General features: G+C 38.7%; 1 protein-coding gene and 1 long non-coding RNA gene across 3 annotated transcripts in view; one reads left to right on the top strand and one right to left on the bottom strand.

Annotated features, from left to right (window-relative positions):
* Positions 1 to 12,680, bottom strand: part of TSNAX (translin associated factor X) — a 39,957-nt gene extending 27,277 nt beyond the window's left edge. For both annotated transcript variants that reach the window (XR_002479654.2, XM_012459868.3), the window contains exons 1-3: positions 12,519 to 12,680; positions 11,982 to 12,086; positions 4,078 to 4,192 (exon numbers count right to left, since the gene is read on the bottom strand). Coding sequence is in view for 1 of the 2 variants with exons in the window: in XM_012459868.3 (XP_012315291.1) it covers positions 4,078 to 4,192; positions 11,982 to 12,086; positions 12,519 to 12,534 (236 nt within the window). In the remaining variant the exon portion in view is untranslated. The remainder of the gene's footprint in view (positions 1 to 4,077; positions 4,193 to 11,981; positions 12,087 to 12,518) is intronic.
* Positions 12,681 to 12,817: 137 nt separating this feature from the next.
* LOC105722369 (uncharacterized) overlaps positions 12,818 to 17,623 on the top strand; it is a 65,837-nt gene continuing 61,031 nt past the window's right edge. The window contains exon 1 of the long non-coding RNA XR_010345112.1: positions 12,818 to 12,909. This is a non-coding gene — a long non-coding RNA (uncharacterized LOC105722369). The remainder of the gene's footprint in view (positions 12,910 to 17,623) is intronic.

The following is a 17,623-nucleotide window of genomic DNA, read 5'->3' as shown; positions in this document are numbered from 1 at the left end:
AATTATCCAAAATAAGGCAGGAAGAAGAGAATAGATTTAATTATAACTATATCAATAACTACATTAAATGTAAATGGTCTAAACACCTGGACTAACAAGCAGAGATTTTCAAAATAGATTTTTAAAAACCAAGAGAGACAAGAAATTCATGTTAAATATAAACACAAATAGATTAAAAATAAAAGGCTGAAAAGATATATATTCTGATAACATTAATCAAAAGAAAACAGAGTACCTATATTAATATAAAACTTCCGGCAAAGCCTACTTCCAGGGATACCATCATAATGATGAAGGGTCAATTCATCAAATGCGTAACAATCCTAAATATTAACGTACCAAATAAAAGAGCTTCAAGATACTTGAAGAAAAAACTGATAGGACTTCAAGGAGAAAGACAAAGCTACAATTATCCTAAAGAGATGTCATCCTCTTTCTCTCTCTCTCAATAACTGACAGAAAAAGTATACAAAAAAATCATAAGGAAATAAGTGACTTGAACAACACTTAATTGGTGTTTAGAGAACATTACACTTAACAATAGTAGAATACACACTCTTTTCAAGTGCACCCAGAACGTTTACCAGATAGACCGTATCCTGAGCCAAAAGTAAGGCTCAATAAATTTAAAAGGATTCAAATTACAGAAAGTATGTTCTCTAATACATGAAATTAAATTAGAAATCAGTACCAGAAAGTTGTCTGGAAAACCCCCAAAATATCTGGACACAAAATAACATACTTAAATTACTCTTGGGTCAAAAATGAAATCAAAATCAAAATTAGCACCAATAAATTTCAAAACTTAGAGGAAATGGCAAATTCCTTAAAAGACAAACTACTGAAGCTCACTGAAGGAGTTATCTGTGTCTATTAAAGAAAATAATTTTGTAGTTAAAATACATGAGGTCTTCTCACTAACAGTTTTTCAGGTGTACTGTGACTGGATCATTTATTTCATAAAGTTTTTTTTTTTTTTTTTTTTGAGACAGAGTCTTGCTCTGTCACCCAGGCTGGAACGCATGGTGCAATTTCAGCTCACTGCAATCTCTGCCTCCCGAGTTCAAGCAATTCTGCCTCAACCTCCTGAGTAGCTAAGATTACAGGTGCCGGCCACCAAGCCCAGCTAATGTTTATATTTTTCGTAGAGATGGGATTTCACCATGTTGGCAAGGCTGGTCTCGAACTCCTGACCTCCAGTGATCCACCTGGCTTGGCCTCCGAAAGTGCTAGGATTACAGGCATGAGTCACCACGCCCAGCCCCTTTCATAAAGTATTTTTACTTTTCTGGTTTCTAATATTTCTAAAGTTTCTAATATTTCTAAAGTTTCTAATTTTTCTGAAGTCTATTATTTTCACGGTTTACTAGTCAAAACTGTATGAACAGGCCAGGCACCGTGGCTCACATCTGTAATCTCAGCACTTTGGGAGGCCACAGCAGGCAGATCACAAGGTCAGGAGTTCGAGACTAGCCTTATCAACATGGTAAAACCCCATCTCTACTAAAAATACAAAAACTAGCTGGGCATGGTGGTGCATGACCATAATCCCAGCTACTCAGGAGGCTGAGACAGGAGAGTCTCTTGAATCTGGGAGGCAGAGGTTGCAGTGAGCTGAGACGGCACCACTGCACTCCAGCCTGGGCAACAGAGTGAGACTCTGTCACACACACACACACACACACACACACAAAATGCACTGTATGAACAATATGATCACAACTATGATAAAAAATAGTGCATAAAATAAGAAGTCTGCTAGTTGATAGAGGTTATCTTTGGGTATTACGGACTAATTTGTTTCTTCATTGAGTAGCTTTACTTTTCTGTCATTTGTCATTTTTCTAAAGATTACCATTTTCTAAGTTTACTATAATGAGCATTTATTATTTTTTGGTGGAAAAATATTTAAAAGATGACTTTATACAGTAACATAGATTTTTCTAAAATATTAAGGTCTCCTGTCATATTCCTACTACAGGTTGAGCATCCCAATCTAAAAATTCAAAATCCAAAACTTTCTTAGCAACATGACACTCAAAGGAAATGCTCACTAGAGCACTTCAGATTTCCAGATCAGGGATGCTCAACCCATACATTATCTCCAAATATTCCAAAATCTGAAATCCAAAACACTTCTAGTCCCAAGCATTTAGGATAAGGGATACTCAACCTGCATGCTTTTATTTCTTTTAACTGCTGAATATTGATGAGAATTGTTTTAGAATTGCAATAAGTGCTAAAAAAAAAAAAAAAAAAGTATCCAAATTTAATCAGAACAGTATTGCTTCTTTCCATAATACAAGCTTTACTATGTACAAGCTATCTAACAAATGTAAGCAAACAAACAAAAACTAATTTTAGAGAGGTAAGAAAAAGAAAATATTAACAGTGTCATAATTCAATAAATCTATGTATGGTAAATTAGATTACATTTAATGAAATAAAAATTGAAACGTGAGAATTATCTTAAAAGTCTCATGTTACTGAATGGAATACTTCTGTATTTTTTTTTTTTTTTTTGAAACAGGGTCTCTTCTGTCACCCAGGCTGAGGTACAGTAGCACAATCACGGCTCACTGGAGCCTTCACCACCCGGGCTCAATCAATCCTCCTGCCTCAGTCTCCTGAGCAGCTGGGACTGACTACAGGTGCACACCAGCATACCCAGCTAGCTTTTGTATTTTTTGTAGAGATGGGGTTTTGCCATGTTGCCCATACAGGCATGAGAGTCACCACGTCCAGCCAATAATATCTTCAATAATGAAAAGCTAATAAATTATATTTGGTCTTCCCTACACTCGTTCTATGATATACAGTATAAAGCCAATCAACCCTTCTGGAGGCATCTGGAATTTGTAATAATCTGTCTTCAGGAGCTAGACTGAAAACATAAGCTGGGGGGTTGTAGGGCAGATATTTTTCTACCTCTAGCAAAACAGAAAGACAAAGGAATGAGGTCAAATGAATTATGAAACAAACAAAGAACCAAAGATGGAAGACGGAGATACCCAGCTGCTCATAAGATAGTGCTGAATCTTTAGAAGTTCTAACTTTTCTGAAGTCTATCATTTTCTCAGTTTACCAGTCAAAACTATGAATAATATGACAACTATAATAAAAAATAGTGCATAAAATAAGATAGTGGCTATTTATAATTAATTTCTCTGTTCTGCTTAGGCTAGTTTAAGCTAGCTTCTTTTACCTGCAATCACAAAGTCTATCAAATACACAAAGCCTGTGTAGGAAAATAAAATAGTAAAGTCCTAGAGAAAAAAAATTGAAATAAAAGTCACAAAACTCAGAGGAACTTCCAAAAAAGAATTAAGTAGTCAACAGTATCATATGCTACAAAAATGTAAAACAATAATATGAAGGCACAAGGGCATTTCAGTAATTGTGAGGCAGAAAGCCAGACTGCAATGAGTTCAAAAATGAATGAGAAAATAGGTTATGCAGATTTTACCTAATATTAAAATTTTCACACATATCATCCAAATAAAGCTTTAATATAATAGGCTCTAACAATCATTTAATATAGTTTCACAAACAATACCTATATATTAATGAATAATTTTAACAGAACACAAAATCCTTAACTGCTCAGAAAGTAAGAATTTTTCTTTCCTATTTTTAAGTCCACCCAACCCTATAGACTTTTTTTTTTTTTTTTTTTTGAGACAGGTTCTGGCTCTGTTCGCTCAGGCTGGAGTACGGTCGTGTGATCTTGGCACACTGCAGCCTCTGCCTCCCAGGCTCAAGCAAGCCTCCCAGGAGCGTGGGTGGAGTTTACCACCAAACCTGCCTAATTTTTGTATTTTTAGTACAGACAAGGTTTTGCCATGTTGCCCAGGCTGGTCTTGACCTCCTGAGCTCAAGTGATCTGCCCACCTTGGCCTCCCAAAGTGCTGGGATTATAGGTGTGAGCCACTACACCCAGCTGAGACCTATTGTTATTAAAATATTAATTCTTAAATTGTACCTGCTACTAATGTCTTCTAATCCTGACATTCAAAGTCACAGAATATTCTAACAGCTAGTATCAAACTATAATAAATTTTAAAGATGCTTACTCACCTTGTAATCCTATGGAGGAGAAAAATTGTCCTTTTACTTTCAACAGTTATATCTCGACTAAGTTTCACAAGTCTCTCATATTTGTCATGCCTTGCGTCAAGTTCCTGCTGAAATGCTAAAAACACATTATTATGAACATATATACTCTATATTCAAAGCCTACCAAACAATATTTTTAAGATGCATGTCACAATGTAAATGTAGACAATGACTAGTCACCTGACTTCATTCAGAAGCAGAACACGATGGCAATGACACTCTCAAAATACAAAAAGATGAACATTATAAATAATCTCTAGCACCTAATGACTCCAGTATTCTTAACTGTCAAACACCCTAGTTATACATCACTAACAGCGTTAAAGTACCTTGAGAGGTCCACTTAATGTTCCCACATTTCTAAACCTTTAAAACTAAGTACTGTTAATTTCTGTAAATGTCAACAATGCACAGAAGCTTGCAAATTCCTGAATCCCTGATGATTTTTCAAAAATCTGTCAATTGTAGTAAGGTAGCACATATATATTAAAATGAATATGAAACAAATTTCTTAAAAATGAATGCCAAAGTATGTGAATTGTATCTTTTTAAAAAATCTTCAAATTATGAATATTACACTTAAATATTGTGTAAAAATCTAGTTAGCCCATTTATTTTAGAATGTACATAATCTCAAATTTACTTTATGTTTTACCATGTAGTAATACTGCATACATAAGCATAATACACTTGAGAAATACTCAACTATTTTCAGAAAGATAGTAAAGGGGAAAATGACTGAACATAGATAACCACTACTTAAGTTAGTTTTGTTGTAACTAAAGAACTAGTTATAAAGTTCTTTATATGCATAAAGTAGTTCTGCAATCAATAGAAAGTTGTGGCAGAGTTCATCTAAAAACGATCACTGAGAAATATCAAAATTTAATTAGGCTAGGGAAAAAGTCACCTGAAAATTGGATTAGTCAGGATGTTAGAAATCTAGGAAGAGAACTGAAAGTAGGAGAAAATGAAGAAGAGTTCCTGAGAACGACGAAAGGCTGAATGCAGGCTCTGGTGTCCAGTTCTTATACACTAAATTTGAAGACTCAACACTCCCACATAGAAATTAATCTTCAACCTGTCAAACTGCTATGAACACAAATCTCCCATAATATAATATTACATAAGAAAAGATTTCCTCCCCACTTTCATACCTCCTTTTCCTTACAGAACAAAGCATTTTCACAATTCTAACATGTCTCGCCTTCAGGAAAATGTTCACACATTTGTCTCCTTATATGTCAGGACTTTGATTCCTTACAGTCACTGTTTTCTCCTTACCTGTATGGCATCAGCACTTAATGGTCAGGAAACTACTGAATGGAATACTTTTATTTATATCTATTACATATAATTGCCAATCTGCTTACCTTTTATGCTAACTTAACTTTCATCTAATCTGCTTAATTTGTTTTAGTCTTGAATATTCAGACTCAAAGAATTTTACCTTGGTAAACTTTTTACAGAAAGCCTAACTTGAGGCTGCCAAACAAAAACAGTGGTTTAAGTTTTTTAAAAGAATAAAAGCTTTTATTACACTACTATCAGATGCTTTAGCCTCAAAATTTTTCCTTACTAAAATTCTTAACAATTAACAAAATAATTACTTATTATTGTTTAAAAGACTACATCTAAAATTTTGTGAATATACTTAGAGCAAAAGGTATTAAATAAATTTAACTGAAGGAAAACTGTTTCTAGAACACAAAACTATACATACAGAATGTTACATATATAAGTACCATTTAATAAAACAGTACAACAACTGGGAGTATACAGAAAGATTACATTACATATGGAAAAAATAATCTGCAGAATCTAGAATGTTTACATAGTAAATTCATGCCTCCAACACATTAACCTGCCTCATATCCTACCCTTAGCTCACCAGCCAGTCAGACTGTGTCTTCTTGCTGGTCCTGATTCTCTAAGCTTGCACCTTTCTTGATACCTCTATTTTTGCTACTGCCTCTCTCTACAACACTATTCCCTCTAATCATCTCACGTTTCACTTTCATCATTCAAATATTCTGCTCAAGGACTGCTTAAGAATCACCTGCCTCCCACCTCCCTTACTCTCCATTCCTTACCATACTTCACTGATTTATATTTATCCTTGACTAGCTAAAATTATATTGTTATTTATTTGTAAATTGACTTGTTTCACCACTGTATCAGAGCATAGATCTGTGTCTAGCAGCAGATGTTCATAAAACATTTTCTGATTGAACTGCTTGTTGAAGTCATAAGCAGTATAACATACTGGATAAGAGCATTTGTTGCGGTTTGAGATAAACGTGACCAGGGGTATGCAATCTCCTGGGAACTAAGAAATCGTTGAAAAGGAATTGCAAATCCATGTGCCCAATAAACACTGCCCCTAACACGGAATAATGTCTTACTACTTTGCTGCTTAGCTATTACTTTTTGAAATGTATGCTAATGCAGTTGGAATTAATAAAATATAAATTACTAATAGTAATATGTTAATTTTATAAAGCACAGTTGAATCTGTCTTACCAGCTTCATTACTGTCATCCAAATCTAAGTTACTTTATTACTTCATTATCTCTAAGTTACCTTACAAATACTTTACGGTACCTGTACTACAAAATAGTCTCTTGCCTGGTCTGCTTCTGCCCACCTTGCCTTTCTATAACTGCCAGAGTGACATTTCTAAAATATACTTTAGTTTTTAAGACTCTCTAATGACTCTGCATTACATTTAACAAACTCCAAACTCCTTATGAAGCCTTACATTACTTAGTCCCTTGCAATACCCTCCAAAAGAAAAAAAAGTCATCATTTATGTAGTATTCCAGCCAGGAATGCATAATCCGAACCTAATCATGAGAGAATATTAATCAAATCTAAGTTGAGGAATATTCTATTAAATAAGACCTATATTCTTCAATCAATATCACTGTCATGAAAGACAAAGACTGAGACACTGTTCCGTATCACAGAAAATTAAAAGGAGACAATACAATGTAACATGTGATCCTGTCCTAGATTACTGGACTAGAGAGAAAAGAAGCTAGAAGGAACATTATTGAGACAACTGTCAGAATATGCATTGTAGATTCAGGTATTGTGTGAGTGTTAAATCTCCTGAACTTGGTAACAATACTATAGTTATACAAGAGAATAATCTTCCTCCTAGGAAATATATTCTGAAGTACTAACAAGTAAAGGGGTATGATGAATGCAACTTGTTCTTAAACGGTTTAGAACAAATGTATGTTTAGACATATAAATTTACATATATAAAGAGAATAATAAAGCCAAAGTGGCAAAATGTTAAAAGTTGGTCAATCTAAGTCAAGGATATATATAAGTTCTCTGTTCTATTTTTCCAACTCCATTAGTCTTCCAATTTTTAAAATTTGAGATTATATCAAAATAAATTTTAAGAGATAATATTTCTTTACTCAGATAATTCAACAATAGAATATTCATCTGACAACCCCTTTTAATGCAATTAACTCAAACTTTGATAGCAAAGTGGTTGCTCAGACATTAAAGATCCTGGGTTTAAGTTTGAGTTGAACAAACTACACCATCTCATGAAATTTTCTCAGGAAGCTAGTGCTTCTCATTAAAGCCTTCCTGGGCCGGGTGTGATGGCTCACACCAATAATCGCTGCACTTTGGGAGGCTGAGGTGGGTGGATCACTTGAGGTCAGGAGTTCGAGATGAGCCAAGCCAACATATAGTGAAACTCTGTCTCTACTAAAAATATAAAAACTAGCCAGGCATGGTGGCACACGCCTGTAGTTCCAGCTACTTGGAAGGCTGAGGCAGGAGAATCACTTGAACCCAGGAGGCAGAGGTTGCAATGAGATGAGATCACACCACTGCACACCAGCCTGAGTGACAGAGTGAGAGTCCATCTCAAAAAAAAAAAAAAAAAAAAAAAGACTTTCCATGTAACCCCTTTTAAATCTCCTCCAACAGACCTGTAAGCTTTTGTGTTAAACTTTTCCAAAACACTTGGTAAATCTTATGAATGGAAAAAAACAGGGAAATGATTTAAATTTTTTTTTTTTTTTTTGGAGACAGTCTCGCTCTGCTGACTGGGCTGGAGTACAGTGGCGCAACCTCGGCTCACTACAACCTCTGCCTCCCAGGTTCAAGGAATTCTCTGCCTCAGCCTCCCGAGTAGCTGGGTGTCCACCACCACGCCTGGCTAATTTTTGTATTTTTAGTAAAGATGGGGTTTCACCATCTTGGCCAGGCTGGTCTTGAACTCCTGACCTCGTGATCCACCCACCTCAGCCTCCCAAAGTGCTGGGATTACAGGTATGAGCCACTGGGAAGGCAGAAACAGTCTGTACCTAAAAGTACTGTCTCTATATGTAAGAAAGCAACTATCATATACTTTATAAAAATGAAGAGAATAAAATCATCTATTTCTAAATTACATGGAAATGAAAAAGGCTCTTCGAGTAACTAAAATATTTTCCTGTTTAAATAAAGGTATGATTTAACTAGGTTTTACCACTCAGTCTCACAATGGGAATACTGTACAAGTTGTAAAAAAGGAACTTAGTAAACAAGAGATTATCACAAAGTGATACATAATTACTTTTATGTAATTAAACAAAAATTACTTTTATGTAACAAAAAGTTAAAGTTTTAAAAATTACTTTAACCACATATATTAATAATATAAATATCTCCAAAAAAAGAAACTTACACTTTTTCTTCAAATTTATTAAATTTTTTTTCCTGTTTTAAATTCCTGCCTTTTTTTCCACCTTTACTGGGGTATAATTGACAGTTAAAAATCCTAAGGCCGGGCATGTTTGCTCATGCCCATAATCCCAGCACTTTGAGAAGCCAAGGGGGATGGATCGCTTGAGCCCAGGAGTTTAAGACCTGCAGGGGCAACATAGTGAGACTCTGTCTCTAGAAAATATTTAAAAATTAGCCATGCATGGTGGCACATGCCTGTAGTCCCAGCTACTGGGGAGGCTGAGGTGGGAGGATCACCTGAGCCCAAGAGGCTATGGTTGCAGTGAATGAAGATCATGCCACTGCACTTCAGCCTGGGGCCAGAGTAAGGTGCTATCGCCAAAAAAAAAAAAAAAAAAAAAAAAAACTGTGTGTGTGTGTGTATGTATATGTGTGTGTGTATATATATATATAGTGTACATACTGTGACACTTTGATATATACTATGAAATGATTACCACTATCAAGCTCATTAACATAACCATCACCTCACACAGTTAACCTCTTTTTTTTTTGAGTCAGGGACTCTGTCACCCAGGCAGGAGTGCAGTGGTCCAATCACAGCCCACTGCAGCCTCAAACTTCTAGGTTCAAACAGTCCTCCTGCCCTAGCCCCTCCGGAGTAGCTAGGACTATAAGCATACTACAGGTGCAAGCCATCATGCCCAGCTAATTGTGGTAAAAACATGTAAGACCTATTTATTTAGCAAATTTCAAGTATAAAGTTTCTGAACTTTTCAAGCTCTATACATTGAAATACCCTTTAACCACTTAACTCTCTTAATGCCTTTATTTCAGAAGTCTTTTCACTCCACAGCCCCAAAAGTTGCCTGGCCCATAGGAAACACCCACCAAATCAGGTATACTGCATGAACCAGAAAAGAAACAAGAACTTATTTAAACTATTAACTAAATTAGTAGCTGACAAGGACCTAAATACATCTGGTCTTTTATTACTGAGATAATAATTAGGTCAGGATTTTGCCTAATATTTCAAGATAATCAGTATGTATTCATTATTTATTATGGCTGTATTAATGACCACTGTTAAGTCGGATACTATCAACACAAAATAAGGTACGGTTCCTATCCTCAAGAAGCTCAGGTCTGTATAAGGGACAGAGATGTAAACAAATAAAATGTAATCATGCTGTAACAAATATATGTAAAAGGTTTGGGAAAGCAGACACCACGTTTCTTGTTCACTACTAATACATGCCAGAACACAGCAGATGCTCAATAAAAATTTCATAATGTTAGTCACCAATTCAGCTTGAAAGAAAAATCAGAATGTGTTCACAGGAAAGAAGCAACTTGAGCTACGTCTTAAAGAAAATTGTAGTTCAGGCCAGGAGCAGTGGCTCACTCACACCTGTAATCCCAGCACTTCGGGAAGCCGAGGCAGGAGGATTGCTTGAGCTCGGGAGTTTAAGACCAGACTGGGCAACATAGCAAAACCCTGTCTCTACAAAATATTTTTTAAAAATTAGCCAGGCATGGGGGCACAAAGCTGTATTCCCAGCCACTCAGGAGGCTGAGGAAGGAGAACAGCTTGAGCCCTGGAGGCAGAGGTTTTGCAGTGAGCTGAGATCATGCCACTGCACTCCAGCCTGTGTGACAGAGGGGGAGACTGTCTCAAAAAAAAAAAAAAAAAGGCCGGGCGCGGTGGCTCAAGCCTGTAATCCCAGCACTTTGGGAGGCCGAGGCGGGTGGATCACGAGGTCAAGAGATCGAGACCATCCTGGTCAACATGGTGAAACCCCGTCTCTACTAATACAAAAACTTAGCTGGGCACGGAGGCGCGTGCCTGTAATCCCAGCTACTCAGGAGGCTGAGGCAGGAGAATTGCCTGAACCCAGGAGGCGGAGGTTGCGGTGAGCCGAGATCGCGCCATTGCACTCCAGCCTGGGTATCAAGAACGAAACTCCGTCTCAAAAAAAAAAAAAGAAAGAAAATTGTAGTTCAGCAGATGGGTAATGAGGACACCAAGTTAGAAGCAACTCCACCTTCTGTACCCCTATGCTTTTTATTCAATTACAGCCAGGTGTCTCAAATTTCTGAAGATCACAGTAGATACTATGGTTTTAAAACATATCCACAAATCACTTGAGACTCCTCCCTCCAAAGGGTGGGATATAATTTCCTTCCCCTTCAATGTGAGGCAGTTTTTTTTGTTGTTGTTGGTTTTTCCATTTTTGTCTGAGGAAGTGAGGCAGTTAACTGCCTCCCTTCTAACAAATACAATGTGACAAAAATGACAGTGTCTGATGTCTGAGATTAAGACATAATGAGATTATGGTTTCCTCCTTGCACTCTTGCACATTCTTTCTCTCTCTCTCTCTCTCTCTGAAGGAAGCCAGATACTACACCCAAGGACACCTAAGCAGCACAAGAAGTCCATGTGGACAGAACAGAGAGCTGGTTGCAGGCAAAAGGCCCAAACGGTCAACAGCTGCGGATCCTTCCACCCCAATCTAGGTTTCGGAATCAAGGTTTCAGGAGATTGCAAATCGGAATCATCAACCAGCTAAGCCCTTCCCAGATTCCTTAATCACAGAAATATAAGATAAAGGATAATGGATAAAAGGGGACAAAAGGAAGGGGATTTTGTTTTGTTTTGAAATGAGGAATAACTTGCCCAAGTTAATATGCTGAGAAAAGGCGACTGTGAAAATACGTGTCTATAGATATACAAGATTTACTAATAGATAACAAGCTCCCATTCTGTGCAAAGTGTTAAAGTTAAAACAAAGATACCGTCCCTATCTTCAAGTCTAGTAGAAGAAACAAATACACACTAAATGAAAATATATTTTAGCATATAACACATGAGTAAATACCAGGTACATAATTCTTGAGTATGTGGCATGTCTAATATTAGCTAATGTTTAATGTTTCTTGTGTTTAAGTCATGTTTATCTGATTACTAATATTAATGTTTCTCTTAATGGGGCATAAAAGTGAAGGCCTTTGGAATCCAGACTTTTAGGGTAGATCTAGCACCATCACAAAACCTCCAGCTAAATTTTCACATGGAAATTCTTAGGGACTGTTTTCTTGCGCATAACCATGGCTAAATAATTTTGTTCTCTCCCCTTCACCAACTTACATTGCAGAGAACTTACATTTAAAGGCCAACATCACAGGTGAAGATGAATTAACATCCTTCCCTTCTCTTCTTTGGTTATGCGGGAAATTGTCATGCTTCCTTTTCCTGAACCCTCCTGATCCTTATGTGGAGAAGAAAAAAAAGTCAGAGAAATCTTCCATCACCAAGAGTTTGCAAAACAGAACATAGGCAAACCTCCTCCTCCCTTTAAAACCAGATACCCACAGGGCCCTCGACTTAAGAGGCTTTCTCCTCAGACCGACAGAGATGCTGCCCAGGCCTTTCCAAGCAAACCATCCAAGCCTCCACCAACTGGTGCTTTGATCTGGCATTACAGTAATTACTGAACTAGGATAAAATTACACCTCGAAGATTTAAGAAAAAGGGAGGTGTAAACAGGGCCAATCCGGCCGGGGAGAGAACCAGGGCTGCCGCCCCCGAGTCTGCAAGGGACGAAGGCATCCTTCAAGGGTGAAAAGGGGGAAATCGCCTAAAAATACTGGAGAACCTCCCCCTCTGGATAAATAAAGCCCCATGTTGTCGAGGACGCCACCTTCTTTGTTGCTCATGTCGTCACAGCCTACGGTGAGACGAGCGGAGACTGAAGGACCTGGAGCGAGAGGAAAGCGCAAGGTGCAGGCCGACCGAGCCTAGGAAAACAGTTTGCGGAGGCGCCCTTTGCAGCCTGTCCGACTACTACGCAGTGGCCGGAAGTCGCCCCTCGCCTACTTCCGGCCTGCGTCCGGGGTCCCACCGCCTCTGGCTCCGCCCCTCGCGTGGTCGGGGGACCCCCCCCCCCCCGCGCGCGCGCGCTTTCGCGGCCGCCCTCTGCTGTGCCTGAAGACAGAGCGACTCTACACGCCTCACAGCATGCACTATTAAGAAGAAGACGATGCGTCCTCCTGGAGCTGAGATCTGTGTGATCGTGGGAAAGCGACAAAAACGTTCGTAATTATTTTCTGAAGGCACCTTCGGGACACTTACCCTTCCCTTAGCGGGGGGCCCAACTTCGCGCGCGGTGCATCGTAGGGGTTGTAGTTCGTCCGCGGGAGCGGGACCTCTGGAGCCCCAGCCAGAGGTGTGAGAAAGAAGCGAGCCCTCGAGTTCTTCGGGGCATCTGGGAAGATTTTTTCAGGATCCAGGGAGAAACTTAACAGAACTAGGAGTTTTTTAACTTTCCCAGGCGCTTTAAGGGATGGACATATGCGAGTCGATCAGTGGATGGTGTTAGTACTGTTTTCTCTCATGAAGGCCTGCCCTTCGAGTCTCCTCCCACCTTTTCCCCTGCCCGTCTCCCGCTTTCTCCCTCCTCCACCGACCTCTGTCGCTTCGCTTCCCCCTCCTCCCCACTGGCTCTCAGAAGCCAAACAGCCTGTGTTCAGTTTGCCTCCACAGAGTGGTTGGGCGACCTTGATGAAGTAAGCAACCTCTGTGCCTCCGTTTCCTTATCTGTAACATAGGGATAGAATAGTACTCGCCTAATAGGGTTGAGGACAAAAGGAGTTAAGGCTTGTGAAGACGTTCTTTCACATATAAATGCTCAATTAAATATTAGATACCATACTCCTCTCCCACCAGGGCTCTCTCAGACAATACGACAGAGAGAAAGGTAATAGCAGGTGTGTTCCACTAAACTGTGGGCCTTTCATTATGGGTAGGTACTGTCATATCTAGACTTTGTGCCCACCCTAGCCCCAGTGCTTCTCAGCGCTGTGATCCTGCGTCTTGTAAGCCTCTATCAATGTTTCTTGAAGCATCATGTTCCTGGCATCAGGATGGGTAAGTAGGTGGCAATTCAGCACCCCCTAGAGAGAAACTCAGGCCAAGGCTTGGTAAGTGGGGTGCCCTAGGCCTAGTAGAGAAAACACAAGTACATTTTAAGCTTTCTCTAAATAATCTCTATATTGTAGTCATGTGTTGTACATACAGTCTTCTTGTTAATTTAGGAACAAAAGAACAGTAAATGAAATAACTTGGCTAGAATATGGCAGTAACTACAAGGCACAGTCTGCTGTGGCAGGAAGGTAATCACCACTCATACCTTTGCAGCTCTGCGAATACATGAATTGATTGAGCAGATTTCTTGAGGATAAAGTAGGCTCCTGGGGACCCTGCTTGTTGGGCTACTTGCTTTGCAGATGTTGAACAGATAATTCTCACGAGTTTGAGTGACGTCTGATCTACCAGTATTCGCCCTACTCTGTTTAGAAATAACTTGACCATGCAAAAAAAAAAAAAGGCAACTCTGATACAAATTTAGCCACTTTAATGTGACTCCCTCTAGATCCAAGGAAGCCAGTACTTATGAACACTTTCAGAGTCAATACTCACTTTACTGTATCATAGTTGGAGAAAAGGGTATTTTTTTTCTAACTCTCCTGGAATAGCAAGATCTCAACTTTCCAAAACCTGGATCAACTATATTTCTTTTCTTTCTCCAGCCACTACTCCCCTAGCCTGTTCAACTACAGCTATGTTACCTGAACTGCTTTCTACTTTTTCCCATAATTGTAATGATAAGAACACTAAGTTTCACAACCTATAAAGACTTCTGAAAGTATTTAAGGGAGGTGAATCCCAGGAGCACTTTCCCAGCACTTATTTGCATTTGCGTTTACCCCAGGCTTCCCCAGGTGTCCCAACTTGTAGCTACTCCTTCCTCAGGAAACAGATTTCAATGTCTGTAGCAACCTGCATCCCTTCTCTGTCTCCTTGTTTTATTGCTTCAAATTCAAACACATAGTTTTGGTACTTGGCAAACGGTTTTTTGTTTGTTTTTTAAAGGAAGACTACCACCCCAAGTCAGGGAGAGGAAGGTAAAGATTTTTAGTAAGATCTCACCTCTGGTGTTGTTTTTACTTGTTACTGTTGCTTTTTTTTTTTTTTTCCAAGACACGGTTTCACTTTGTCACCTAGGACGCAGTACATGGCTCACTCACTACAACCTCAACCTCCCCGGGCTCAAGTGATCCTCCGACTATAGCTGCATGCTACTAAGCCAAGCTATTTTTTTTGTTTTCTGTATTTTGTGGAGACAACGGGGATTCGCCATGTTGCCCAGGCTAGTCTCAAATTCCTGGGCTCAAGTAATCCACCTGCCTAGGCCTCCCAAAGTGCTGGGATTACAGTGAGCCACTGTGCCTTGGCCTCCTGTTGCATTCTAATTGCCTGTATTTGACTCTGAATAAAGCACTAAGCCTTTCAATTGCACTGTTGTTACTCAGTTCATAAATCCTCTCATTGGTCACCCTTAGATTAAAATCACATATCTAAACTGGTTTGAGAAGCCAAGGCAGGTGGATCATTTGAGGTCAGGAGTTCGAGACCAGCCTGGCCAACATGGTGAAATGCTGTGTCTACTAAAAAATACAAAAATTACCTGAGCATGGTGGCCTGCACCTGTAATCGCCAGAGGCTGAGGCAGGAGAATTGCTTAAACCCAGGAGGCAGAGGTTGCAGTAAGCCGACGCTGTGCCACTGACCTCCAGCCTGGGCCACAGAGCAAGACCTAACCTCAAAAACTGGTTTTGGATATTGAAAGAAAATCATAGCCAGGCACAGTGGCTCACTCCTGTAATCCCAGCACTTTGGGAGGCCGAGGCGGGTAGATCACAAGGTCAGGAGATCGAGACCATCCTGGCTAACACTGTGAAACCCCATCTCTACTAAAAATAAAAACAAAAAAATTAGCCGGGTGTGGTGGCACGTGCCTGTAGTCCCAGCTACTTGGGAGTCTGAGGCAGGAGAATTGCTTGAACCTGGGAGGCAGAGGTTGCAGTGAGCCAAGATCTTGCCACTGCATTCCAGGTGGGCGACAGCGAGACAACATCTCAAAAAAAAAAATCACGTAATCAAGTAAAGAGAAGAAGATAATTAAGAGATTATCTGTTTCAGCATTTCCCTTATTTTGTTATTACATAAATAAATCCTGGGATAGGAGAGATTATGGAGAATTGTAAGAATCTAGAGTTTCTGTTCTTTAAAAGGTAACCATAATATTTAAAAGATATCTATGGGATCCAAAGTGGTTTTGTGAAGTGTACACATTACCTTTATTGTAAATAAATTCGCAGCTTTATTTTTCAAGCAATACTAGGATGTAGTAGGAGAAAAGGATGTTCCAGTTTTATAACACAGGAGAGGGAAGCTGTTATTGAAGAAGTAAAGAATGATGGATAAAAACCACAATGAGATGTCACTTCAAATCCCCTAGGATGACTATATTTAAAAAGAAGACAGAAAACAATAATTGGTGAGGATATGAAGAAATTGGAGCCCTGATCAATTGCTGGTAGGAATGTAAAATGGTACAGCCACTCTAGAAGACAATTTGGCAGTTCCTCAAAGAGTTGGACATGGAATTACCACATGACCCAGAAATTCCACTGTTAACTATATACCTTGAACACAAATGTACATAGCAGCACTACTCACGATAACCAAAAAGTAGAAATAACCCAAATGTTCATTGGTAGATAAATGGATAAACAAAATGATATATCATTAGGCAGTAAAAAGGAATGAAGTGCTAACCATGCTGCAACATGGATGAAACTTGAAAACATGCTGAGCGAAAGCAGTCACAGAAGACCACTTATTGTATAATTCCATTGATGCAAAAAGTCCAAAATAGGCAAATCTATAGATAGAAAGTAGATTCATGGTTGCTTAGGGTGGGGGCTATGGAACAGTGAGGTGGAGGGGTGACAGCTAAAGGATGTGGGGTTTCTTTGTGTGGTGATGGAAATGTTCTTAAATTAACAGGGGTGATAGTTTCACATATCTGTGAATATGCTACAAATTATTGAATTAGTCAGTTTAAATGGTGAATTACATGTGAGTTATATTTTAATCAAGCTGTTAAAACAAGTTTTTAAAAGACCAATAGGAAACATTCAAGTCTTATAAATATACCGTATATATATGTACATTTACTGTATACATGTAAATATATAGATAATTCAATGTTATTATTAGGGAAAAGCATTAAACAATATGGCTTAAGTTTATTTTAATACTCCATAATGAAAAAGTATGTAAAGTACTTTTTAGGTATGACAATATTTCAACAAATATTTCTGTGTCTGGTTTATTCCTGACAATGTGATTGCTGCCATAGAGGACACAAACATTTACTATCTCTACTTCTCCCATTCTTCTTGATCTATCTCTAATCAGGCTCTCACCCACCACTCCTCAGAAACTGCTCTTGTCAAAATCTAGGGATTTTGCAGTGACTTCCACATTGCTAAATCTGATGGTCCATTCTTACTCCTCATCTCACTTGACCCTGAAGCAGCATTTAAAACAGTCATCATTCCCTGTGTCTAGAAACCACATTCTCTTGACTCTCCTTCTATGATACCTAAGTAGCCACTTCTTCTAGTCCTTTATGGTTTCTCCTCACCTCCCCAAACACTGAATTGCTCCAGAAGTCCTCCTATCTTCTCTATTACACTTACTCTCTTGTTGAACCCATTCTTATGGTTTTAAATGCCATCTATAATCTAACAGTTTCCCCACTTTATATCATCAGTTTAGAAAACTCATATATTCAGTCCAAACTCATATCAAATTACCTACTTAGTATATTCTCTTGAGTGTCTAACATGCTTCTCAAAATTAACATGTCTAAAACTGAACATAACCATCTTCCAA

The sequence above is a fragment of the Aotus nancymaae genome, unplaced genomic scaffold (assembly GCF_030222135.1).
Source record: "Aotus nancymaae isolate 86718 unplaced genomic scaffold, 86718_ANA_hifiasm-v0.15.2.pri h1tg000032l_0, whole genome shotgun sequence".
In the NCBI taxonomy this organism is placed as follows: Eukaryota; Metazoa; Chordata; class Mammalia; order Primates; family Aotidae; genus Aotus; species Aotus nancymaae.
The sequence above is the reverse complement of the archived record's forward strand: the minus strand, read 5'-3'. Positions and strand labels throughout refer to the sequence as shown.